Source organism: Achroia grisella, unplaced genomic scaffold (genome assembly GCF_030625045.1).
Source record: "Achroia grisella isolate CSIRO2021 unplaced genomic scaffold, CSIRO_AGI_Agris_v1 utg8833, whole genome shotgun sequence".
Classification (NCBI taxonomy): Eukaryota; Metazoa; Arthropoda; class Insecta; order Lepidoptera; family Pyralidae; genus Achroia; species Achroia grisella.
In genome coordinates, this window is record NW_026713054.1 from 7,165 (window position 1) to 33,851 (window position 26,687).

The 26,687-nt window shown below is 51.2% G+C and overlaps 1 protein-coding gene across 1 annotated transcript; it reads right to left on the reverse strand.

Moving 5' to 3' along the window:
• Window positions 1-7,481: 7,481 nt before the first annotated feature.
• On the reverse strand, window positions 7,482-12,781 carry LOC131853146 (uncharacterized). The gene is made up of 4 exons (XM_059203967.1): window positions 11,896-12,781; window positions 10,706-11,788; window positions 7,761-10,544; window positions 7,482-7,582 (listed from the first exon to the last, which is right to left on the reverse strand). The coding sequence occupies exons 1-4, from the start codon at window positions 12,779-12,781 to the stop codon at window positions 7,482-7,484; spliced, it is 4,854 nt and encodes a 1,617-aa protein (XP_059059950.1).
• Between the last annotated feature and the right edge of the window lie 13,906 nt (window positions 12,782-26,687).

A 26,687-nucleotide genomic window follows, 5' to 3' on the forward strand; every position in this document is an offset into this window, starting at 1 on the left:
GCGATCGCACAGAGGGTGCGGAGCTGGCAGGTGTTGGATGAGGTGGAGACTCTATCCGATCATCGGTATATCCGGATAGATGTTCTCCCCTCACCCGTAGCTCCGCATCCCGGTCGCCAGGAGAGGAATGTCCCACAACTCCCCAGATGGGTGTTGAAACGTCTAGATAAAGACGTGCTGATGGAGGCTTCCATCGTCCAGGCCTGGGTTCCGATACCGGAGGGGCCTGTGGAGGTCGACGCAGAGGTGGGCTGGTTCGGTGAGGCTCTGTCGCACATTTGCGACGCGGCGATGCCCCGAGCCGGCCCTCGACCTCCTAGGCGTCAGGTGTACTGGTGGTCGGAGGAGATAGCGGCGTTGAGGGAGGAGTGCTCCGCCGCCCGCCGCCGGTACACCAGGCACCGCCGACTCAGGCGGGGCCGCGACGCCGACGAGGAAGCACAGCTGTACGAGCAGTACAAAGAGAAGAAGAAAGCTCTGCAGCTGTCCATCAGCAGGGCCAAGGAGACAGCCAGGGAAGAACTCCTGGAGACCCTGGACAGGGATCCATGGGGGCGTCCTTATAGGTTCGTCAGGGGCAAATTACGCCCCTGGGCGCCCCCCGTGGCAGAGGGTCTCCAGCCGCAGCAGCTGGAGGAGGTGTTGGAGGAGCTGTTCCCGAGACAGCCTCCCTTCACACCTCCTCCGATGATGCCGCGTGGCAGTGATGAAGAGGCCAGCGGCGTCAGCGCTGCTGCGGTTCCTATCATCACCGAGGAGGAGTTCGCCGCGGCCGTGGATAAACTCCGGGGCAAGAATGTCGCCCCGGGTCCGGATGGTATCCACGGCCGCGTCCTGGCCTTGGCCCTAAACACCCTAGGGGACCGACTCCGGCGCTTGTTCAACGCGTGTCTGGAGTCGGGACGGTTTCCCAATCAGTGGAAAGCGGGTAGAGTGGTCCTGCTCCGCAAAGCGGAGCACCCTGCAGGTTCGGTGGTTCCCTCGGCGTTCCGCCCCATAGTGCTGTTGGACGAGATCGGCAAGCTCTTCGAGCGAATCTTGGCGGGCCGACTCGTCCAACACCTGTCCCGGGTAGGTCCCGATCTCAGCCCGAAGCAGTTCGGGTTCCGAGAGGGGCGCTCGACGATCGACGCGATCTCGCGTGTGCGCTCCCTCTCGGAAGAGGCGACGTCCCGGGGTGGGGTGTTGCTGGCGGTCTCGTTGGACATAAAGAACGCCTTCAACACCCTGCCCTTTGCGACTATTAGGGAGGCGCTGAAATACCATCGCGCGCCTCCCTATATTCGGGACGTGATCGGGGCCTACCTCGAGGACAGGTCTGTGCTATGCACGGGGCGGAACGGCGTTGTAGTGCCGAGGGACATGCAACGCGGTGTTCCACAGGGATCGGTTCTGGGCCCGATCCTGTGGAACATCGGGTATGATTGGAACCTGCGGGGCGCCCTTTTAACGGGCACTGACCTCGTGTGTTACGCGGATGACACCTTGGTCACTGCCCGGGGGCGGGACCTACGGGAGGCTACCCGCTTTGCCACGGCATGCGTGGCGCTGGTCGTCGGTCGAATTAGAAGGCTTGGGCTCCAGGTGGCGCTGGAGAAGACCGAGGTCCTGTGTTTTCATGGGCCTCGGCGTGCGCCACCTCCGGATGCCCAGCTGGTCGTCAGTGGCCAGAGGGTGGGGGTCAAGTCCTGTATTAGGTATTTGGGGCTTGACCTGGACAGTCGTTGGAGCTTCCGCGCTCACTTTCGGAACCTGGTCCCTCGCCTTATGGCAGCCGCCGGCGCTCTTAGCTGGCTGCTGCCAAACGTGAGGGCCCGGGAGAAGGTTCCCGCCGCCTATACCTCGGCGTGGTGCGGTCCATGGCCCTGTACGGGGCCCCCATCTGGGTGGGGGCCCTTGGTAGGGAAAATGTGGCCTGTCTCAACAGGCCACACAGGGTCATGGCCATACGGGCCATAAGAGGCTACCGCACCATATCCGGGGAAGCGGCGGGTCTGCTGGCGGGGTCTCCTCCGTGGGACTTGGTAGCGGAGCTCCACGCGTCAGTGTATCACTGGCGCGCGGAGCGCGTTCCATGGGGAGGCACCCGCTGGCCATGAGATTGGAGCGCGGAGGTCCGACTTTCGGCGGATCCTCAGGATCAGGTGGAGAGAAAGGCTGGCCAGTCCATCGGCCGGCCTGAGGACCGTCGAGGCTGTCCGTCCCATCCTCAAAAGATGGATGAATAGGAGATGGCCACTGACGTACCGCATGACACAGATACTGTCCGGGCACGGGTGCTTCGGGCGGTATCTGTGTCATGTGGCAAGGAAGGAGCCGACGACCGGCTGCCACGAGTGCGGAGGTGTGGAGGACACGGCGCAACACACGCTGGACGAATGTCCAGCGTTCGAGTGAGCGCCGTGTCCTCACACGAATAGTGGGGGACGATCTCTCGCTGCCGAATTTAGTTCGGAGGATGATCAGTAGCGAGAGATCGTGGCTGGCGGTGAGCTCCTTCTGCGAGGAAGTTATCTCGCGGAAGGAGGCGGCGGAAAGGGAGCGAGAGTCAGATCGTCCCGCTTCCCTCCGCCGCAGAAGAGCCAGGCCTAGAGGTGGGGGCGTACCCAACTCCGCCCCCTCTATCCCCCACTGGGGCCGGGGTGACTGCCTTGAGGGAGGCAGTCCCCCAATCCAAAGGCCCCGGAGGTGTGCGCGTGTACCCACACGCCTCCACAATGGAGTAGGGCGAAATAGGTCGCCCTAACCACAAAACGAGATGGGGCCTGCCCTACAACATCTACAGGGCGGGCCGTCGCCGTCGGAGCTGGGGTAGAATGCACTTGCGAATCCCCTGGCTCCGGCATAGGCGCTCGTAGGTACACCGTGTGGTTTTTTAGTGGGTACAAGTCCCACACACCACCTCGCCATCCCTCCGGCGGGGTGACGGTCTTTTGAAGATTTTTCCACACGTTAAAAAAAAAAAAAAAAAAGTACATTTTTAGGTTAAGTCAGTTGCGCCATGTGGTGCCCATGCGGTAGGCATGCGTCGTTGTGAAGACTGACGGATAGCCTTGACAGACGTCGCCCGTCGCCTGTCAGTGTGTTTGACAGATACGGTCTCAGACCGACTGTCGCGCACACTTGACACAGCGCTTTGGCGTCTGTCAGCGGTGCATGCGCGGTTGCCAGTGGACAAAATTTTTCAGTGTAGTTTGTGTGACTCTATTAGTGGCAACTTTAAGAACACGGTGTGGACAGTTGTATAATTTTGGAAACTCCCAGATTTTGGGGAAAAATTTGTGTTCCCATAAATTGGGGAAAATTTTGTGAACAATGGAGGAGGAGGACGACGGGTCCCCGTTCCTCCCACGGAAGTCGATCTGCCGCACCCCTCCCCCGCGCTCGCCTAGCAGAGACCCCCCGGGTCTGGCGGAGGCTGATCTGCTGGGCCTAGCGGGCTCGGGAGCGGCTTTGACGGGCAGGGCTGACTCGCCGCCCCGCACGGCGGCGGCGAAGAGGCCGCTCACCTCGCCTGACGATGCGGGCCCGCGCCGAAGCACGCCGGCGGTGGAGCGACGGCGGCCTACAGCGCGGACGCAGCAGCAGCGGCAATCTGACGCCCCCCGGTCGCTGGCCTGCAGGCAGGGGCGCTGGGCCCACCTCAGAAGAAAAGTGTAACGGCCCCGGCGCCTCGCCAGCCTGAGCCGCGACCCCGGCAGGGGTCTACTGTGGAGCCGCCAAGAGGACCAGCAGAGCAGCCGCTGCAGCAGGAGCCCACTGCTGGCGGCCTCAATGTGGCAACGGCGTCGAAGCTGGAGCTGCTTGAGGTCGCCAGGAAAAATATGGCCGCCATCATGGCTGTCATTACAGGGCCGGGCAGCAAACTCAATAAATCGGACACAGCCGCCATCAGCATATTGGGGCAGGAAGTAATCGCAGTTGTGGGTGCACTGGATCTGAGAGTCGCTGAGGCAGAGCTTCAATTAGCACAGGAAAAGCTCAGAAAGATCGAGAGCACCTCGGCGACTCACATGGAAGGACCAACAGTGAAGGCAGCCCAAACGGAAACGTATGCCTCTAAGTTGAGACTGCACCAAAATATGGCGGCTGTACAGAAGAACCCAACAAGGATCGCAGCGCCGGGACCAGTCCTGGCCTTCTACCCCCCAGAGGAAGCAGCAAAAGAGATCAGGACTGCGGAAGACACGGATACTCAAGAAAGTAGTCAGCCCGGCGACACTACAGCTGCAGGTGGCGAACGTCCGCAAAGTCGGAAATGCAGGGGTGGTCGTTCAGACCACCAATAAGGAAGCTGCTGCCCGCTTGAAGGAGGCTGCCCCGCCGACCCTACGGGTCACCGAGCCAAAGGCTAGGCGGCCTCTAGTGGCCTTGAGAGGTTTCTCTGCCGACATCGGCTCGGAAGAGCTAATTGGCAACCTCGCAGCCCAAAACATAGAGGAAGAAGGCTGGACTACAGAAAAGATAAAGAGGCACAGCGAGGTTGCCTTCAAAAAATCGTGGAGGGGCAGCAGCAACACTACTGTGGTGCTTCGGTGCAGTCCGTCACTAAGGGGAGCGCTCATCAGGAGGGACAAACTGTACGTAGGTTGGGACGTCATCACACCTACGGACTATGTGGATGTGACGTGCTGCGCCAAGTGCCAGCAGTACGGCCACCCGGCCAAGTACTGTAGGGCCAAAGAGGAGACTTGCGGACGGTGCGGAAGTACGGGGCACGACCGATCGGGCTGCAAGTCTGAGGAGAGCCGCTGCGCGACATGTCATCGCTTCGGGCGAGGAGACGCCGCGACACACGCCACAATGGCCAAGACCTGTCCTGCGCGCCTGCACGCCGAGCAACGGGCCGTCCATACCACTGAATATGGCTCCTGAACGACCTGCAATTACTTTCGGGCAGATCAATGCGGGCGGCTCGGAGTTGGCCACCAGGGAGTTGCCGGCCATCGCGCGGGGCCTGGGCCTCGGTATTGTTCTTACTCAAGAACAATATTCGAGGGCCTGGATTGACCCGGAGGCACCGCTTCTGGCGGTGCAATCGGGTAACCAACCGAGGGCTGGCATCCTCCTTGGAGCCAACTCCTTGAGCGCCGCATCCCAGTCGGACCTCTGCTCGGAGCACTGCGCAGTGGCGCATATAGCAGCCCTAGATCTTTTTGTTGTGTCTGCGTACTTCCAGTACAACCAGCCCATTGACCGCCACCTGCACCACCTTGAACGCGTGCTGCAGGAACTCCGCGGAAGGAGAGTCCTCATTGGGCTGGATAGCAATGCTCACTCGCCGATGTGGCACTCTGAGCCTCGGCATTACTCGGGGCGCGGACACGAGGCGGAGCACCGGAGAAGGGCTATGGAGGGCTTCATCCTGAGCCACGACCTCGTCATATGGAACTCACCGGGCCACCCAGCAACCTTCTGTGGCCCAAACGGTGAGTCAAACATTGACATTACCATATCGAGGTGGGGGGTGAAGCTCTCCGTGTGGCGGGTCCTTGAAGGAGTGAGCTGCAGTGACCACAGGCTCATTGTGTACCGCATTGACGAGTGTAGCGATCGGCTCGCGTCGTGCGCTGAGCCGGTTAAAAATCCCCCTAGGTATCGGGACCGGAATGTGGATTGGGAACTCTTCCGTAGGCGGGTTCACTTTCGTATGGGTGACCTCTGCACCGCTCTCCCCCCGGCGGAACTGGCCTCTTCTTTCACCAACGTGATTAGTAGGTGTGCCAGAGAATGCCTGGGGGAGAAGCGGGGCTGGGGAAATGCCGGTTACGAATGGTGGACCCCTGAGCTTGATGATCTGCGGCGGATCACAGCCAGAGCTAGGAGACGTTGGCAGGCGTCTAGGCATAGAGGTGGACAAGTGGAGGCTGACACCGGAATGGCCCACCGGGAAGCGCGCCTGCGCTACCGACGTAGAATGGAGGAGGTGCAGAGGTCACATTTTAGGCACCTGGCAGGCTCTGGCAACCAGGACCCCTGGGGCCAGGCCTACAGGGTTGCGAGCGGGAGGATTAGACCTCCCAGTAATATAATAAATGGCACAGTGTTTGCCGAGGGCCATGCGAGGGACGTGGGCGAATCCATGCGGGCCCTTGTTGGGGCTCTGTGTCCTGATGACGATCAGTCTAGGGACACGGAGCACCACCGTCAGGTGCGCGTACTGGCTGCGCTCACGCCCTCGGGCGACTCTGCGCCCCCTCTATCTAGACAGGATCTGGGAAGCATCATTAAGTTGCTACCCAATACCGTCCCGGGGCTCGACGGGCTTTCTTCCCGAATCATCAGACAGGCGTGGAAGGCGGCGGAAGCCGAATTCCACTTCGTCTATGCGCGGTGCGTAGAAGCCGGTATTTTCCCCGGCATATGGAAGGAAGGTCGGCTGCTTGTCCTGCCTAAGGGTAACGACAAGCCGCTGACCGACCCGAAGGCGTATCGTCCGATCACGCTCCTCTCGGTCTTTGGAAAGATTTTAGAACGCGTAATGTTAAAAAGCGCTCCGATGATCAGTTCTCGGATCTCCGACTGTCAGCACGGATTCTCTCCCGGTAGGTCCACCACCTCCGCGCTTAGGGCTATCTTAGACTCGCGGCATGAACCATGGAAGTATGTACAGGCCATCTTCCTCGACATCTCGGGTGCCTTCGACAACGCCTGGTGGCCGATGATTCTGGTAAAGGCGAAACAGGGTGGTTGCCCGCCCAACATCTTCAGGATGCTGGCGGGCTACTTCGCTGGTCGCCGCGTGTGCCTCATCACCGGTGACCGGGTGCTGTGGAAGGAATGCACCATGGGATGTCCACAAGGTTCGGTATTGGGTCCCACGCTATGGAACCTACTGATGGATGACCTGCTTCGTCTCCCGTTACCTGAGGGAGTAAGGATGGTTGCGTACGCGGACGATGTTACGGTCCTGATCGGAGCCGACTCTCGAGCGAGCATCGAGAGCAAGGCGAAAGCCACGCTCTCGCTCGTCCTCGACTGGGGAGCCCGTAATCGGCTGGAGTTCTCCCCAGGCAAGTCCATGACGATGACCGTAAAGGGAAAGCTCCAGCGGCCCCCAGTCATCAGGATGGGTGCCGGCTCGGTCCGGACCGTCACGGCGGCAACCATTCTTGGAGTGACGCTAGACGACAGGATGTCCTTCGTGCAGCATGCGACAACGATTGGAGAGCGAGCGGCCAAATGTTTCGGGAAGATGTCGAGAGTATCGGCGTCTTCCTGGGGCATTCGTTATCCGGCCCTCCGCACTCTCTACAAGGGCACTTACGTAGCCACGTTGACGTATGCTGCACCCGTATGACATGAGAGAATCAGTCTCCATGTCGTACGTAGTATAGTCCTGAGGCTGCAGCGACCGTCTCTCATCCTCTGTGGGGGTTTAAGCCCACGGTTCCGTGATAATGCTATTGATTGATTGATGAGGGGTTTTTGATAAATAAAACCGCCTTGGTTGAATGCTACTCGAACACTGATTTTTATTACTAAAATAAATATAATGAGGTGAAATGTATGGAAGTGATATTGCATGTGTAGGCAATTGTGTATTGCACCGTAAGCAGGCATGTGCGGTTGCCCGTACATCCTGCCGCCACACGAAATGAGAGCATGCATGTGAGATAAAAGTATGCTTGCTGATAGGCCAGATGATATGATATGTGCATCCTCTTGTTGCCTAGATCGATCCAATTGTACTTGTGATGTCATATTATTTAAATACTCTCTAATGAATGAAAATTGTTGATTCATATATTGTTCGTTACGACGTAATATATTGTATTCAGCCTCCAAGGTTGAAGTTTGATTTTTATATAATTTTAAGAGATGCTCTTCATTTTGTGATATTTTTTTGATATCTTGGTGGTATTGCTCAGCGAATCGCTCGTCCAGTACTCCAAATAAGCTGTTAGCAACATATCCAACTCCATTTATTAGTCCTCTCTTGACTCTATTTGGAGAGTTTTGAAGCAATGTATTGTAATGGCGAATTTCATTTAGTTCGTGATCTAATTGAGGGGCAATATTACGTATATACGATTGTGTAGTTGATGCGTTGTTTAGGTTTCTAATATATTTCAGGTAATGTTCTATTTCAGACACGCCTTGCCAATATGGTGTCATGTTATAATATACGACGAGATTCCATTCATCTCTGATTATTTGGAGATCTGATATTTTATCAAAATATAGACCTTGATCATTGTTTAGTTGAGTGATATTGTACGGCTGGACCTCAAGTTGCATTGTTGGGGTAAACAACATGAACATCATGAGGAGCGCTGTATAGACATAAGTTAAAAATGATTTATGCTTGCGTGTACATTTTGATTTCGTGATATTCTCCCTTTCTGCTTGATTTTTGCTCAATGAAGAAGGTTCATCGGTTACAGGTAAAAGTACTAATTTTGAAATTGGTCGTTTCACCATATTGCTATGTGTTTTTAAAGTTACAACCCTTACATGACCGTCTTTTCCAGGGTGCAACTCTTGTATGCGACCTAATGCCCACCTTCCAGGAGGTAAACTTTCCTCTTTTATTAGGACAACGTCATTGATAGCAAGGTTTCTGCTGACTGCTCTCCATTTAGATCTTGTTTGTAATTGCTGTAGATATTCATCGGACCATCTTTTCCAGAAATGTTTATTCATTGACTGTACCAACTGCCATCGCGTTGTACTCTGCATAATATGTGGTTCCGATTGTGGTCGTGATAATAATGCTCCTCCCACCAGGAAGTGACCTGGTGTTAAATATTCATCATCTGCATTTTCTGATAATACGCAAAGTGGCCTCGAGTTCAAACATGCTTCGATCTGACATAGTAAAGTGGTGAACTCTTCATAGGTCAGCTTCTGTTCACCTATAACACGTTTGAGGTGATATTTCAGGCTACCCACTGCTCTTTCCCATAGGCCCCCTGCACTGGGCCATGCTGGAGCATTGAAATGCCACTGAACTTCCATTTCAGTAACTTTATTGATAAATTCGTGATTGATATAAGATAAGATTTCCTTATATTCTCTTTTTAAACAGCGGTCGGCACCTACAAAGTCGGTCCCATTGTCACTATACATATGCTGTGGGGTTCCACGTCTACTGCAAAACCGACGAAAAGCTGCTAGAAATGCTGGTGTACTGAGATCTGATACGAGCTCCAAATGTATAGCCTTTGTTGAAAGGCAGACAAAAACTGATATATAACCTTTACTAGTCCTTATACCCCTTCCCTTGTTGACCTTCAGTTCTACAAATCCAGTGTAATCTACTCCTGTATGTGTAAAGGGTCTAGAGGGTGTAACTCTAGGCTGAGGTAAGTCTGCCATAATTTGATTCTGTTCATGATGATTATAGCGCCTGCATTTAACACATTTTCTCAGCTGTCGCTTCACTGTTCGTATACCTGATATAATCCAATATTTATTTCTGATATATGATAGGGTAAGTTTTGGACCTCCATGCAAAGTTGCTAGGTGTGCTTGGTGAATAATCAACTCTGTAAGACGACTATTACTACCTAAAATAATTGGGTGCTTTGCTGTGTAACTGAGTATTGAATTATTCAGTCTCCCTCCTACTCTCAAAATTCCATCGGTATCCATAAAGGGGTTTAAATTTCCTAAACTACTTTTAGTTGAAACTAATTGCTTTTTATTTAAATTACTAATATCTTCTAAAAATTGATACGCTTGATATGACTTAATTATTAAATTCATTGACCGCTTCATTTCTTCGAAAGACAATGTGTCTACACGTGTCGTATTCTGCTGACACCGCGCGCGCTCAGTAAAACGCAATACCCATGCTAATATACGAGTAATTTGTGTTAAAGAGCTATAATCATTTAATAAATTCATTATAAATGATTGCTCATTTTGATATAAGGCTACATTCACACAAGCCTTTTTTATTTCAATATTTGGTGATTGATATTTTTCTTTTACCATACTGTTAGGGTTAAATCTTAATAACCACCTTGGACCTTCCCACCACAGACGACAATTTTCCAGATGAGATGATGTCATTCCCCTGGTTGCACAATCCGCAGGATTTTCATCTGTTTTAACGTGATGCCATTGTGATGGAGGTATAATATCAGTAGCTTGCTGAACTCTATTTGCAACAAACTCCTTCCATCTTGATTTGTCACCCTGTAGCCAACCCAAAACAATCATAGAGTCAGTCCAAGCATAAATTTGAACATTTTTATACGTTAATGATTTGACTACTTTATGTATAAGTTGCGATAATAAAACTGTACCACACAATTCTAGTCTCGATAATGATACTTTTTTGTTCAGTGGTGATAATTTTGTTTTTGCCGCTACTAGCGTTGATGTGAACGTGCCCTTACAGTCTGTGCTGACAATATACACAGCACAAGCGTATGCTTTTTCTGATGCATCGCTAAATCCGTGTAATTGTATATTGTTATTATTTTGACCCAGATACCTTTTAATAGTGAATTTATTTATCGTTTTAAAGTCGTTTTCTAATTGATTCCAATCTTGTATGATATCATATGGTAACTGAGTATCCCATGACAACCCTGTGGCCCACACTCTCTGAAAGATTAATTTTGCTCTAATATATACTGGTGATAGCCAGCCTAGGGGTCAAATAATTTTGCTATTGATGATAATAAATGTCTTTTTGTGTATGATTTGCTATTTGATTCATATGATATGTTTTGATATAAGAATGAGTCACCTGATGGACTCCACTGTAATCCAAGTGTTTTTCTACTCTTTTTACATTTGAATTCGTATGGTGAGTCGAGCATTTCTGGCGACAAATCTTCTACGAGTCTTGCGTCGTTACTGGACCACTTGCGAATGTTCATGCCTGCGCCCCTCAGTATTGATATGATCTGTCTTTGTAGTTCTTTTGTTTGTTCAAGAGAGTCTGCACCGCCCAATAAATCGTCCATATAAAATGATTGTTCTAATGCTGATGCTGCTAAGGGATATATATCGCCGTCATCTTGTGCTAACTGCCTGAGTGTTCTCATGGCTAAATATGGCGCGGCCTTGGTGCCGTAAGTGACTGTCGTTAAATGATATGTTTGTAGTGGTTCAATCTCTGAACTCCTCCATATAATTGATTGTAGTATCTGATCTGATTTTCGAACCATGATTTGGCGAAACATTTTCTCAATGTCAGCCGTGATAACATATTTATATTGCCTCCATTTTATGATCAGCCCTTGAATGTCATGTTGTAAATTAGGACCACACTCCATTAAGTCGTTTAAGCTATAACCAGATGATGTTTTAGAAGAGGCATTAAACACAACTCGAAGTTTTGTGGTAGTGGAATCTAATTTAGTTACACCATGATGCGGCATGTAGAATAAGGGTTGTTCAGTGCTATTGGTTTTACGCATATGGCCTAGATCTTTATACTCGTCCATGAATCCTTTATATCCGACGAAAAATGATGTATTCTTTGTTAATTTATGCTCTAATTGCTTAAACTGTGCTATAGCTCGTTCCTTTGATTTACCAATATGTTGCTCAAATCCTGGTTTCATTGGTAGCGCAACTTCATATTTCCCATCTTCTAAACGTTTTGTTGTGTCCATGTAGATGTTTTCACAACGTTGCTCTCCCTCTGATAGTGGTGATAAACTGCTTGTGATATCTTCTATTTCCCAGTACTGAGATATCTCACTTAGGTCGTTGATCACAACGTGACAATTAAATGTTTTTATTCCCACGCGACCTGAGACTATCCAGCCCAGTTCTGTTCGCTGTGCTATAGGTTCATCCCTATGTCCTTTTATCAAACCGTCTAAAATTATCTCCGAATATATATTGGTATTTAATAAAATGTCTATGTTGCTTGAAGTGTTATAATCAGGGTCTGCTAAAGGTAAATTTTTAAGTGATGAAAATTACTTATATCGAATGATGTAGTAGGCAGATTGCGAACTATTTTTCTCGGCATAATTAGTGCTTCGGCAACAAACTCATAGTCGTTACGTAACGATTTGCAGTCCAGTAGAACTTTTCCCCTGCTTTGATTTGGTGATTCTCCTATACCAGCAACGGAAGCGTTCAAATGTTCACGAGGCAATCCTAACAGTTGTACGGCACTTTCCGTTATCATAGTAATCTGCGAACCTTGGTCTAATAAGGCCCGTAGAGTTACATACGACCCATCGCTTGATAATACCTGCATTTGTATAGTTGTTAATAACATTTCATCATTATTTGCTACATAATTAGCGCTATATCGTTTGTCCGCTGATTTTGCAAAATTGTTATTATTCATTTGTGGTGACCTCTTTATTGGAAACGCGTCGTGGAGCATCGTATTATGCTCGCCGTTGCATTCCTTACATCGCTTCGTTGAAAAACAACTAGTGTCATGTTTGTATAGACAATTTGGACATATATTAAGTTTAGTCACTGTCGCCAATTTTGATTTTGGTGACAGGTCAATGAACTGATTACATTTAAATAAATCATGGTCTTGATTGCATTGTGGACATTTATATGTCTTCGTAGTTACTGCTTGAAAGAATGGTTTTTGATATGGTTTATCTATTTTATTACGGCCTGTATTATTATGAGAATAATTATTTATGCTAGGTCTCCCAGTGCTCATAAATCTAAATGAATTTGATGATGATGGTTTGCTTATATGGTGCTGTGACACCTTTTCAGTTGTCACTACCCTTTCCTTCCTACTTATGGGTTCGAGAGCTGTAAATTTACTCTCTAGGAATCCCATAAATTCGTCTAAAGCTGGCAGACTCCTGGGATCCTTACGAGCTTCCATATAGGCAGCATACGTTAAATGATCTAATTTTTTTGATAATATATGGCTAATAATGGGTCCCAGGTTGTTGTATCAATGCCAAGATTGTGAATAGCATGGATACATTCCATGCTAACGTCGTGCAGATTTTTAATATCGAATGATGTTTGTTTGCTTATATTGGCTTGATTTAATAATATCTCAATATGCTTTGTGAATAGAATTTGTGGGTTATTATAGCGGTGCGTTAAGATTTCCCACGCGGTGTCATAATTATCTGAGGAGATGGTGAGATGGTGAATGAGACGTTCAGCTTCTCCTTTTATTTTACCCTTGAGGTGCTGCATTTTTTGTGATTTTGACAATGTGTTATTATTATGAATGGCCTCATAAAATAGATCATGAAAAGTAGGCCAATGGGTGTATTGACCTGTGAAGGTTGGTATCTCCAGCTGTGGTGTTGAATAGTTTAAGTGAGCTGCTGAACTTAGTTTTTTATTTAATTTCCGCTTTATAGTTCTGTATGATGTTTCATAGCTCGCGAACTCTGTATCATAGTCTACATCTTCTCCTTGCAAAATGTTGTCTATTTGAAGATGTAAATTTTCGATAGTACTCCACCGTGATTGTATACTACGAAGCTCATCCTCCAACTCCCATTTTTCATCTATGCTATCCACATTTACGCTCAATAAAAGACGATTAAAAGCCCTAAAATTTGTTCTTTGTAAAGTTAGTAATTCGTCTGCCTTTTGGTTACGCTGAGTGCCCTTATCTTCTTTATTAAAAGAAATTAATTTTGATATTATGTCTTGGAAAACATCTTTCGTTTTTTGATAAATGTTATCCCGAAAATACTGCGCAGATTTATCCTCGTATGAAGATAACTCTACGTGATTCTGTTCGAACTCTCCCCACAAGTTATTTAAGGTTTCTATCCTATTTTTTAGATAATCCGATGTTTTTCTAGAGGATGAGTCCTTATTAAAATTTATTCTTATTTTATTTATTGACTCAAATATGTCAGCCTGACGCTTGATTAGCTCCATCTTATATTTTAATAGCTAATAATTAAAGGAACAGTCTTACTTGATCTGCTTCTCACTCTGCTGTTGATGATGATGTTCTGCTATGCTGCTGATGATGCTCTGCTCTGATGCTGATGATGCTCTGCTCTGATGCTGATGATGCGATGTCTGTGAACCGTGCTCTCGGCCCACGTGACACCACTTACAGGATTCCGCGATTGTCACTTTTTAAAGTTCTTCAACGCGAGATCCCGCCTTCGACCGAACAGGAGTAAGGTCAAAGACTCGAAGGACCAAAGAATGTGGGGGTTTAAGCCCACGGTTCCGTGATAATGCTATTGATTGATTGATGAGGGGTTTTTGATAAATAAAACCGCCTTGGTTGAATGCTACTCGAACACTGATTTTTATTACTAAAATAAATATAATGAGGTGAAATGTATGGAAGTGATATTGCATGTGTAGGCAATTGTGTATTGCACCGTAAGCAGGCATGTGCGGTTGCCCGTACATCCTCCTTACGAAAGCGTACAGGAGCGTGAGTACGGCGGCGCTACCAGTACTGGGGGGGGTCTTGCCTGCGGACCTGGAGGTAATCCGTGCTGCCAGAATGGATGAGGAGCGCGAGTCCGCGCCAAAGCCGGAGTTGAGCAGACGGAAACGCGGGGTCTGGGACGCTATAGTCGGGGAATGGCAGGAGCGTTGGCACTCCTCCGCGGATGGAAGAGAGCTCTACCGATACTTTCCGGATGTGGCTATTAGGTTGGCGTCTCCGTGGGTTGAACCCGATTACGAGACGTCACAGATCCTGACTGGACACGGCTGCTTCGGTAAGCGACTGCACGCCATGAGACTCTACGAGTCGAGCGGCTGCAGTTGCGGGGAATCGGAGGAGGACCTCCACCACGTTGTGTGGGAGTGCTCCCTATATTCCGATCTCAGGGATACGTGGCGGTGAAGGCGAAGGAGAGGGTCCGGTGTACTACCCGGACTTGGTGTCTACTGCGGAGAATTTTAGGAGGCTGCGGGAGTTCGCGCATCAGTGGCACCGGAGGCGGAGCGAGTACGAGAGGACTGCTGGTGGTACGCGTTCAAGAAGGAAGGACACCGCTGAAGACGGAGAGCTGCCCGGCACCGAAGCCGTCCAAGTTTCGTCCGCTGCCCCAGAAGGGGGAGAGTGCGAAAGAGGGGACAGGAGTAGAAATAATTTGTAGGGGTCAAGAGAATGCGTGCTTTTCAGCGCGCATTCCCCGCAGATTCGGCCAGTATAACCAAGAGGTTGGAATGGCCATGGGTTGGTGGAGGGTTACCCAGGGAGAACTCCAGCCGGTTTCGGGCACCCCAGTCTATCGCCAGAGAGAGAGCGGCCTTGGCCTTACTCTCGATACTGGCTCTCGAGTCCGCCCCGATGAGGACCGTAACATCGTCCGCGTACGCAACCATACTCACACCCTCCGGCAGTGGTAGCCGAAGCAAGTCGTCCATTAGAAGGTTCCAAAGCGTGGGACCCAACACCGAACCCTGATGATATCCCATCGTGGACTCCTTCCACAACGCGCGGCCACCGACGAGGAGGCATACGCGTCTGCCGGTGAAGTACTCCCTCAGCATCTTGAATATGTTGGGGGGCATCCACCTCGCTTTGACCATGATCATCGGCCACCAGGCGTTGTCGAAGGCGCCCGAGATGTCAAGGAAGATCGCCTGTACATACTTCCAGCGTTCGAGTCGCGAATCTAAAATTTTCCTAAGCGCAGTGACTGTTGATCTACCCGGAGTGAACCCGTGCTGGCAATCGGAGATCTGATTGCTGATCGCAGGAGCGCATTTCAGAAGGACGCGTTCCAAAAGTTTCCCAAGTACCGGTAGGAGCGTTATCGGACGATAAGCTTTCGGGTCGGTCAGCGGCTTGCCATTGCCTTTCGGCAGGACAAGCAGCCGACCTTCCTTCCAGGCGTCCGGAAACACGCCCGTCTCTATGCACCGCGAGTACAGGTAGTGAAACTCGGCCGGAGCCGTGATCCATACCTGTTTAATTATATGCGATGAGAGCCCATCCATACCCGGTGCAGTGTTCGGTAGCACCTTGACGATGTTTTCCAGATCCTCTCTGGAGAGAGAAGGTGCAGCGTCGCCCGAGGGTGTGAACGAAGCCACATCGCGCACCTGCCGGTGGTAGTCCGTGTCCCCGGACATGTCGTCATCGGGGCACAGGGCGTTCACCAGTGCGCGCATGGATCCGTCCACATCCCTCGCATGGCCTTCAGCAAACTTAGTGCCGTTAATTAAATTATGCCGCTTGCTACCCTGTAGGCCTGACCCCAGGGGTCCTGGTTGCCAGCCCCAGCCAGTCGCATAAAATGATCCCGCTGCACCTCCTCCATTCGTTTTCGATAGCGCAATCGTGCGCTATTATAGGCCGCTTTAGTGTACGATTCTAGACTACCCCCTCTGACTTTGGTCTTCTGCCAGGCCCTCCTTGCTCTCGATGCAAGTCTACGAAGACGGTCCAGTTCCGGACTCCACCATTCGTAGCCCACTCCTCCTATCTCCTTCTTCTCCCCGAGACATTCCCTGGCGCATCGCGTGATGATGCTGGTGAAGTCCTTGGCGAGTTCAGCCGGCTGTTGGTAAGTGTCGAGGTCCCCCATTCTGTAGTGGATCTTCCGCCTGAAGAGTTCCCAGTCCACACGCCGGTCACGGTATCTCGGTGGATTTTTAATTGGCTCAGCGCACGACGCCGGTCGGCTGGCCGCACCGCCCACTGTGAAGGATATCATCCTGTGATCACTGACACTAACACTATCATTAACTAACCACCCATCTAATCCTACCCCCCGCTAGGTCAAAGTGATATCTATGTTGGATTCGCCGTTTGGGCCACTGAAGGTCGCCGGTTGGCCTTCCCTATTATGTAGAACGAGATCCCTACTGAGGATGAAACCTTCCATTGCACGCCGTCTGTGTTCCGAGTCGTGCCCGCGCCCCGTGTAGTGCCGAGCCTCGGAGAACCACAGAGGTGAGTGTGCGTTACAGTCCAGAGCGATGAGGATCCTTCTTCCGCGAAGAACGTCGAGTACTCGTTCCAAGTGGTGCAGGTGGCGGTCAATGTCGTCACCATATTGGAAGTAGCCGGACACGATATATAAGTCGGTCTCAGCTACATGTCCTATTACACAATGTTCACTACATAAGTCCCTAACAATCGCGACTTCCAAAGACCTAAATACAAGAATACCCGCCTTGGGGTTGTCACCGACTTGTATGGCCGCAAGAGGACGGTCCGCGTCGGCCCAGGCTCTCGCATATTGCTCCTGGACGAGAATAATATCGAGGCCTAGGTCTTCCGCTATCCGTTGTAGCTCCCGAGTCGCCAGCTCCGACCCCCCCAGGTTTATTTGACCGATCCCTATACCTACTGCGCGATTACGAGCCATATTTTGTAGTTTCTACAGCCCGCTGTTCGGCGTGGATTCTAGCCGGGCATATCCTATCCATCGTACCGTGCGACGCGGCGTCTTTACGGCCGAATCTATGACACGTTGCACACCGTCTGCTGGCGGATGCGCATTTGTCCCGCGCGTGTCCGGCTTCTCCGCACCTTCCGCATGTGACGACTGAGGCCCGACAGTATTTTGCCGGATGGCCATACTGGTGGCACTTCTGACAGCAGGTGACGTCGATATAGTCACCACCCGATGTATAGCCTCTCCGGCGCAACCAACACGTCTCTAAGGCCGGCACTGCAACGCACGACCGCCGTGGTGTTTTGGCTATCCCTCCATCCCTTCTTAAAGGCCAGCTCGGCGTTAGCCTTTACCTTCTTGGTGTCCCATTCAGTGCCGCTCAAGTTTTGTTCCACTAGTTATCGACGACCACAGTTATCGACACCACGACGATATCGTCCCATTGGACATCCGAGGTAAAACCTCTCAGTGCCACCAGTGGCCGCCTCGATTTTGGTTCGGTAACCCGAAGGGCAGCTGGGGCCGCTTTCCTGAGGCGCTCCGCCGCCTCCTTATTGGTGGTCTGCACCGCAACGCCGGCGTTACCGACCTTCCTCACCCTCTTCACCTGCACATTCAGGTCCTTGGGCCGAACCGCTTTCTTCAGTACCCTCTTGGTATCCTCGGCTATCTTCAGCTCCGGGGCCGCCTTTTCCGTGGGGTAAAACACGAGGACGGGCCCCGAGGCAATCTGGTGCTGCTGCACCGATTGCGCGGGAGTACCCCTGCTCTTTTGGTTGAGCCGCAACGTGTTGGCGTAGGTCAGTGGTCCCGTAGTTGGTGCCGGCGCAGAAGAGGACGCTGCCCCGACTCCCGAGCCAGAAGCCGCCGCTCCCGCGGCAGCCTTGGCGAGGGCAGTCCGGAGCTCCTCGCAGCGGAGCTCGGCCCGACTCGCGTCGAGCTCTGCTTCCGCCACTCGGACGTCCATAGCCCCGACGATGGTGACTATCTCCAGCCCCAGCGCGCTGATGGTCGCCGTATCACCCTTGTTGAGCTTGCTGCCCGGACCGGTAATCATCCCCATAATGAGTGCCATGTTCCTCCGCGTCCTCTCCAGCAGCTCGAGTTTGGTGGCCGTCCCAAGGTTCACCTCCAATTCTGTCGCTCCTGACCGCGGCTGCTGCTGCTGTGGCAGTGGCAGCTGCGGAGGTTGCGACGTCTCTAGGCTCGTATCTGCACCGGCGGCGGACGGGGTGCTCAGAAGCAGTCCCGCCACTGGAGGGGCGGAGCCGGCGGTTTGCCGAATGCTCGGCTTCCTTCTCTCCGCAGCCGCCACCTTGCTGCGCTGGGCGGCGATCGTCTCCGGCGACGTCAGCGGCCTCTTGCCGGCCGTCTTGCCGCCAGACAACGTACCCGACGCAGACGGTTTGGCGGCTCCTGCTTCTCCCCCGTCGCTCCGATGCTGCCCAGGTGGCGGGGTCCTACAGATGGACCGTCGCGTCACGAATGGGCATTCGATGTCTGGTTCCTCCATTTTCTAGTTCCTGCCTGCTATGCTATTTATAAAGGAAACAAATAACACAAACAAGAACAGCGAACTAAATACAATTTACAATATGGAGGACGGAACAATTATTCTGGGGGGAACCTAATCTAGCTAATTTGGCACTAATTATTGAAGGAGGCAACACCGGAATCAGCAGGGATGCCAACCCACAACAACGTACCAACCTATGCTACTAAACGCCAAAGTCAATCTGACACTCTGACAGTGACAGACTTTGACGTTTGTATGTTGGCACAGCGGCAGGCAATATGGCGGCTGTCAGTGCGACAGCCGTCAATCACCGACCGCGTGCGGACCACGTTCCTAACCTAAAAATGAGAGCACGTGCTAACCTATCAGTATTTACCGTCGCAATTTGTAATTTTGGGCACTATTTTGGGACCTACTCTAGCTAAAAATTGTATGGGGACTTAATCAAACGTAGGGACGAGTTATTTAGAAGGTCAAAGTCTAATATTAAAAACATTAATTATAGATTGGAATATACTCGTTGTAGAAATTTAACTAATAAACTTATAAATAGGGCTAAGAACATGTATCGGAAAAGGGAATTAGAAAATTGTGAAGGTGATTTAAGAAAAACATGGGCAACCATTAACAGTTGGCTGGGTAACAAGAAATCTAATTTAGATTCGATGATAATGAAATATATATGTAAGGGGGTTACTGTTGAAAATATTTGTACAAATTTTGGAAAAACATTTACTAAAGAAATAGATAATATTAAACATAAATGTAATCAAAAGTTTTTATTACGTGAAAGCTATGTACAACATGCAAATGTGAGCTTTTACTTTCAGAAAGTTACATCAGTCGATATTGAAAAAATTATAAGTAAATTGAATTCTAGAAAGTCTCCAGGAGCAGATGGAATTAGAGTAATAGATTTAAAGTATATTAAAAAATTAATTAGTCCAGTTCTGGCCAAATTTATAAATGTAAGTTTACAGACAGGCATGTACCCAGATTTACTGAAAAAATCCATTATACGTCCATTATTTAAGCAAGGAAGTCATGCAGAATATAGTAATTATAGACCTATTGCAATTTTGTCGACTATAAATAAAATAGTAGAAAAAATATTTGTGATAAGGATTAGTGATTTTTTAGAAGGTAATAATATATTAACAGATACACAGCATGGGTTTAGAAAATCATATAGTACAGCTTCAGCTATTGGCATATTTAGTGATCAAATAAATAGTCACCTAGATAATAGGAAATATGTAGGAGTCCTCTTTATAGATTTCAAAAAGGCATTTGATACCCTGGACCACGGACAGCTACTGGAGGCAATGAGAGAATGTGGAATCCGTGGTCCAGTAAACGAATGGTTCCGAAATTATTTAGATAACAGAAAACTGTTCACTGTAATTAATGCTACAGCCGGTCAGGAATTTTATATGAAAAGTGGTGTGCCTACTGGTTCGGTATACGGGCCTGTTGGTTATACCATGCACGTAAATAGTATGATTAACGTAATAAATTATTGTACGACATATATGTACGCAGACGATACGTGTTTGATATATGCAGATAGAGATATCGAAAGTATTGAAAAATGTATACAGTCCGACCTGGAAAACATTTTGATGTGGTCCCATGACAATGGTATATTATTGAATGTATCTAAAACTAAATGTATGCTTGTACATTCTCCATATATGAAAGATATTAACAAGTCAATTAGAATAGTCGGCCACTCGTATCAATGTCTTCACAATAGTAAAATACAATGTAATTGTGAACATATCGAGATGGTGAATGAATATAAATATTTAGGGATCACAATAGACTGTAGTTTTAGCTGGAAAATACATATAAACAATATATGTAATAAATTAAGATATGTTTTGTGTAAGTTCATCCAGCTTAAATATGTAGTTAGTAGGTCGATATTGTTTTCCTTTTATTGGGCATTGGCAGACGCGGTATTAAGTTATGGTCTGGCGGCGTATGGTTGTACCTTTCGTACCTATCTTGATAAATTGTATAACATACAAATACGTTTTTTGAAACACTTAGTAGATACGGAATTTAAAAAGAAATGTAAAGGAAACTACAATTTGTTATTCACGAAATGTAATATTCTCCCTATACATGAAAAAGTTACTTTACTATTGGCATTAGAACAATATCAATGCAATAAGTATAAGGTTAAAAAAACAACTGAGTATAGTATGAGACATACAACTATAAATAAGTATATTGAACCGGTGGTATGCAACTATTATGGTGAGAGAACAAGAAGGTACATTACTCCACGAATATTTAATAAAATTTATAACGAAAACGATTGTTCAAGTAAAGAAATATTTAAATTTAAATTGAAAAGATGGTTACTCGAAAAAGTGCATTAGTATAAGTTCTATATTATAGTTAAATTGTAAATTAGATATAAGTAAAAATGAGTGTCTTTATTCGCCAACAAACTGCAAAGCAGTTTGGCGATAATTGTAAAAACAAATTGTATATATGTAATACTTATAAATAAATAAAAAAAAAAAAAAATAACAATGTCCAAGTCAATAACAATTCACAGTTTTCAATTTCCACCTCACTCGCGAACCCGAGGAAAACGCGGTAATTAATTATTAAAGCGCGCACCTGTTCGTGTAGTGGAGGCACAAGAAAAACAAAAAGAAAATAACGAGATTTTGGGGAAAAACTATTTTTCCCGAAAACAATAGACAATTTTGAGCGGAGCGGACACGTCCGTGCGCATTGACAGCCGACACCGAAGTAAGTCTCCCCCGGGTAACCCTCCACCAACCCATGGCCATTCCAACCTCTCGGTTATACTGGCCGAATCTGCGGGGAATGCGCGCTGAAAAGCACGCATTCTCTTGACCCCTACAAATTATTTCTTCTCCTGTCCCTTCTTTCGCACTCTCCCCCTTCTGGGGCAGCGGACGAAACAAAAACGGCTTCGGTGCCGGGCAGCTCTCCGTCTTCAGCGGTGTCCTTCCTTCTTGAACGCGTACCACCAGCAGTCCTCTCGTACTCGCTCCGCCTCCGGTGCCACTGATGCGCGAACTCCCGCAGCCTCCTAAAATTCTCCGCAGTAGACACCAAGTCCGGGTAGTACACCGGACCCTCTCCTTCGCCCTCACCGCGACGTATCCCTTCCAGCAGCTTCCCCCTGAGATCGGAATATAAGGAGCACTCCCACACAACGTGGTGGAGGTCCTCTTCCGATTCCCCGCAACCGCAGCCGCTCGACTCGTAGAGTCTCATGGCGTGCAGTCGCTTACCGAAGCAGCCGTGTCCAGTCAGGATCTGTGACGTCTCGTAATCGGGTTCAACCCACGGAGACGCCAACCTAATAGCCACATCCGGAAAGTATCGATAGAGCTCTCTTCCATCCGCGGAGGAGTGCCATCGCTCCTGCCATTCCCCGACTATATCGTCCCATACCCCGCGCTTCCGTCTGCTCAACTCCGGCTTTGGCGCGGACTCGCGCTCCTCATCCATTCTGGCAGCACGGATTACCTCCAGGTCCGCAGGCAAGACCCCCCCAGTACTGGTAGCGCCGCCGTACTCACGCTCCTGTACGCTTTCGTAAGGAGGATGAGAGACGGTCGCTGCAGCCTCATGACTATACTACGTACGACATGTAGACTGATTCTATCATGCCATACGGGTGCAGCATACGTCAACGTGGCTACGTAGTGCCCTTGTAGAGAGTGCGGAGGGCCGGATAACGAATGCCCCAGGAAGACGCCGATACTCTCGACATCTTCCCGAAACATTTGGCCGCTCGCTCTCCAATCGTTGTCGCATGCTGCACGAAGGACATCCTGTCGTCTAGCGTCACTCCAAGAATGGTCGCCGCCGTGACGGTCCGGACCGAGTCGTCACCCATCCTGATGACTGGGGGCCGCTGGAGCTTTCCCTTTACGGTCATCGTCATGGACTTGCCTGGGGAGAACTCCAGCCGATTACGGGCACCCCAATCGAGGACGAGCGAGAGCGTGGCTTTCGCCTTGCTCTCGATGCTCGCTCGAGAGTCGGCTCCGATCAGGACCGTAACATCGTCCGCGTACGCAACCATCCTTACTCCCTCAGGTAACGGGAGACGAAGCAGGTCATCCATCAGTAGGTTCCATAGCGTGGGACCCAATACCGAACCTTGTGGACATCCCATGGTGCATTCCTTCCACAGCACCTGGTCACCGGTGATGAGGCACACGCGGCGGCCAGCGAAGTAGCCCGCCAGCATCCTGTAGATGTTGGGCGGGCAACCACCCTGTTTCGCCTTTACCAGAATCATCGGCCACCAAGCGTTGTCGAAGGCACCCGAGATGTCGAGGAAGATGGCCTGTACATACTTCCATGCTTCATGCCGCGAGTCTAAGATAACCCTAAGCGCGGAGGTGGTGGACCTACCGGGAGAGAATCCGTGCTGACAGTCGGAGATCCGAGAACTGATCATCGGAGCGCTTATTAGCATTACGCGTTCTAAAATCTTTCCAAAGACCGAGAGGAGCGTGATCGGACGATACGCCTTCGGGTCGGTCAGCGGCTTGTCGTTACCCTTAGGCAGGACAAGCAGCCGACCTTCCTTCCATATGCCGGGGAAAATACCGGCTTCTACGCACCGCGCATAGACGAAGTGGAATTCGGCTTCCGCCGCCTTCCACGCCTGTCTGATGATTCGGGAAGAGAGCCCGTTGAGCCCCGGGGCGGTATTGGGTAGCAACTTAATGATGCTTCCCAGATCCTGTCTAGATAGAGGGGGCGCAGAGTCGCCCGAGGGCGTGAGCACAGCCAGAACGCGCACCTGAAGGTGGTGCTCCGTGTCCCTAGACTGATCGTCATCAGGGCACAGAGCCCCAACAAGGGCCCGCATGGATTCGCCCACGTCCCTCGCATGGCCTTCAGCAAACACAGTGCCGTTTATTATGTTACTGGGAGGTCTAATCCTCCCGCTCGCAACCCTGTAGGCCTGGCCCCAGGGGTCCTGGTTGCCAGAGCCTGCCAGGTGCCTAAAATAAGACCTCTGCACCTCCTCCATTCTACGTCGGTAGCGCTGGCGCGCTTCCCGGTGGGCCATTCCGGTGTCAGCCTCCACTTGTCCACCTCTATGCCTAGACGCCTGCCAACGTCTCCTAGCTCTGGCTGTGATCCGCCGCAGATCATCAAGCTCAGGGGTCCACCATTCGTAACCGGCATTTCCCCGGCCACGCTTCTCCCCCAGGCATTCTCTGGCACACCTACTAATCACGTTGGTGAAAGCAGAGGCCAGTTCCGCCGGGGGGAGAGCGGTGCAGAGGTCACCCATACGAAAGTGAACCCGCCCACGGAAGAGTTCCCAATCCACGTGCCGGTCCCGATACCTAGGGGGATTTTTAACCGGCTCAGCGCACGACGCGAGCCGATCGCTACACTCGTCAATGCGGTACACAATGAGCCTGTGGTCGCTGCAGCTCACTCCTTCGAGGACCCGCCACTCGGAAAGCTTCACCCCCCTCGTCGTGATGGTGATGTCGATGTTTGACTCACCGTTAGGGCCACAGAAGGTTGCTGGGTGGACCGGTGAGTTCCATACGACGAGGTCGTGGCTCAGAATGAAGCCCTCCATTGCCCTTCTCCGGTGCTCTGCCTCGTGTCCGCGCCCTGTGTAGTGCCGGGGCTCAGAGTGCCACATCGGCGAGTGTGCGTTGCTGTCTAGCCCAATGAGGACTCTCCTTCCGCGGAGTTCCTGCAGCACGCGTTCAAGGTGGTGCAGGTGGCGGTCTATGGGCTCGGCGTACTGGAAGTACGCCGACACGACAAATAGATCTAAGGCTGCAACATGCGCCACTGCACAGTGCTCCGAGCAGAGGTCCAACTGTGATGCGGCGCTCAAGGAGTTGGCACCAAGGAGGATGCCAGCCCTCGGTTGGTTACCCGATTGCACCGCCATGAGCGGTGCCTCCGGGTCAACCCAGGCCCTCGAATATTGTTCTTGAGTAAGAACAATACCGAGGCCCAGGCCCCGCGCGAGGGCCGGCAGCTCCCTGGTGGCCAACTCCGAGCCGCCCGCATTAATCTGCCCAAAGGTGACGGTGGGGCGCTCAGGAGCCATATTGGGTGGTGTGGACTGCCCTCTGCTCGGCGTGCAGGCGCGCTGGGCAAGCCCTGCCCATCGTGGCGTGAGTGGTGGCTTCTCTTCTGCCGAAGCGGTGGCACGTAGCACACCGGATCTCTTCGGACTTACAGCCCGATCGGTCGTGTCCCGTACCTCCCGCACCGTCCGCAGGTCACTTCCTTGGCCCTACAATATTTGGCCGGGTGGCCGTATTGTTGGCACTTGGTGCAGCACGTCACGTCCACATAGTCAGTTGGGGTGATGACGTCCCACCCGCAGTATAGTTTGTCTCTTCGGATCAGCGCTCCTCGCAGTGACGGGCTGCACCGCAACACCACAGTTGTGTTGCTGCTGCCCCTCCATTATTTCTTGAAGGCAACCTCGCAGTTCTTCTTAATTTTGTCTGCGGTCCACCCCTCCGTGTCTATGTTCTGCACTGCGAGGTTGTCCATCAACTCCTCAGCCCTGACGTCATCCGAGAAGCCCCGCAGGGCCACGAGCGGGCGTCTCGCCTTCGGCTCGGTGACCCTTAGGGTCGACGGGACGGCCTCCTTAAGGCGGGCAGCAGCTTCTTTGTTGGTGGTTTGTACGACCACCCCTGCATTGCCGACCTTACGGACGTTCGCCACCTGCACTTGCAGTGTTGCCGGGCTGACCACCTTCTTCAGCAGTCGCTTCGTGTCCTCTGCTGTTTTAATGCTGCTCGCTCCTTCCTCTGTCGGGTAGAACGCCAGAACGGGTCCTGGCGCAACTATCGACGAGGTCGGTCCCTGGTCTACGGCCGCCATCGCTCTGTGTAGTCTGAGTTTTGAGGCATATGTCTCCTCCGCCGGGGCCGGCTTCGTGGCTACACCATCTAGGTGGGCTACTGAGGTGCACCCCGCATTCCGCAGCTTTTCTTCTGCTAGTCTCAGCTCCGCTTCTGCCACCCTAATGTCCAGCGCTCCCACGACGGCTATCACCTCTTGCCCAAGGGCGCTGATGGCAGCCGTATCCGTCTTGTTAAGTTTGCTGCCCGGCGCCGTCACGACCGCCATGATGGCGGCCATATTCTTCCTCACGGTCTCCAGCAGCTCCAGCTTCGATGCCGTTGCAACATTTAGCCCACCGGCAGTGGGCTCCTGCTGCAGCGGCTGCTCTGCAGGTCTTCTTGGCGGCTCCACAGTAGACCCCTGCCGGGGTCGCGGCTCAGGCTGGCGGGGCGCCGAGGCCGTTACATTCTTCTTCGGAGGGGGGCCCAGCGCCCCTGCCTGCAGGCCCGCGACCGGGGGGGCGTCAGACTGCCGCGTGCGAGCTGCTGGACGCCGTCGCTCCACCGCCGGCTTGCTGCGGCGCGGGCCCGCGTCATCGGGAGAGGTGAGCGGCCTCTTCGCCGCCGCCGTGCGGGGCGGCGAGTCAGCCCTGCCCATCAATGGCGCTCCCGAACCCGCCGGGCCCAGCAGATCGACCTCAGCCAGACTCGGGGGATCTCTGCTAGGCGAGCGCGGGGGAGGGGTGCGGCAGATTGACTTCCGTGGGAGGAACGGGGACCCGTCGTCCTCCTCCTCCATTGTTCACAAAATTTTTCCCCAGTTTATGGGAACACAAATTTTCCCCAAAATCTGGGAGTTTCCAAAATTATACACCTGTCCACACCGTGTTCTTAAAGTTGCCACTAATAGAGTTTTTTTTTTTTTTAACGTGTGGAAAAATCTTCAAAAGACCGTCACCCCGCCGGAGGGATGGCGAGGTGGTGTGTGGGACTTGTACCCACTAAAAAACCACACGGTGTACCTACGAGCGCCTATGCCGGAGCCAGGGGATTCGCAAGTGC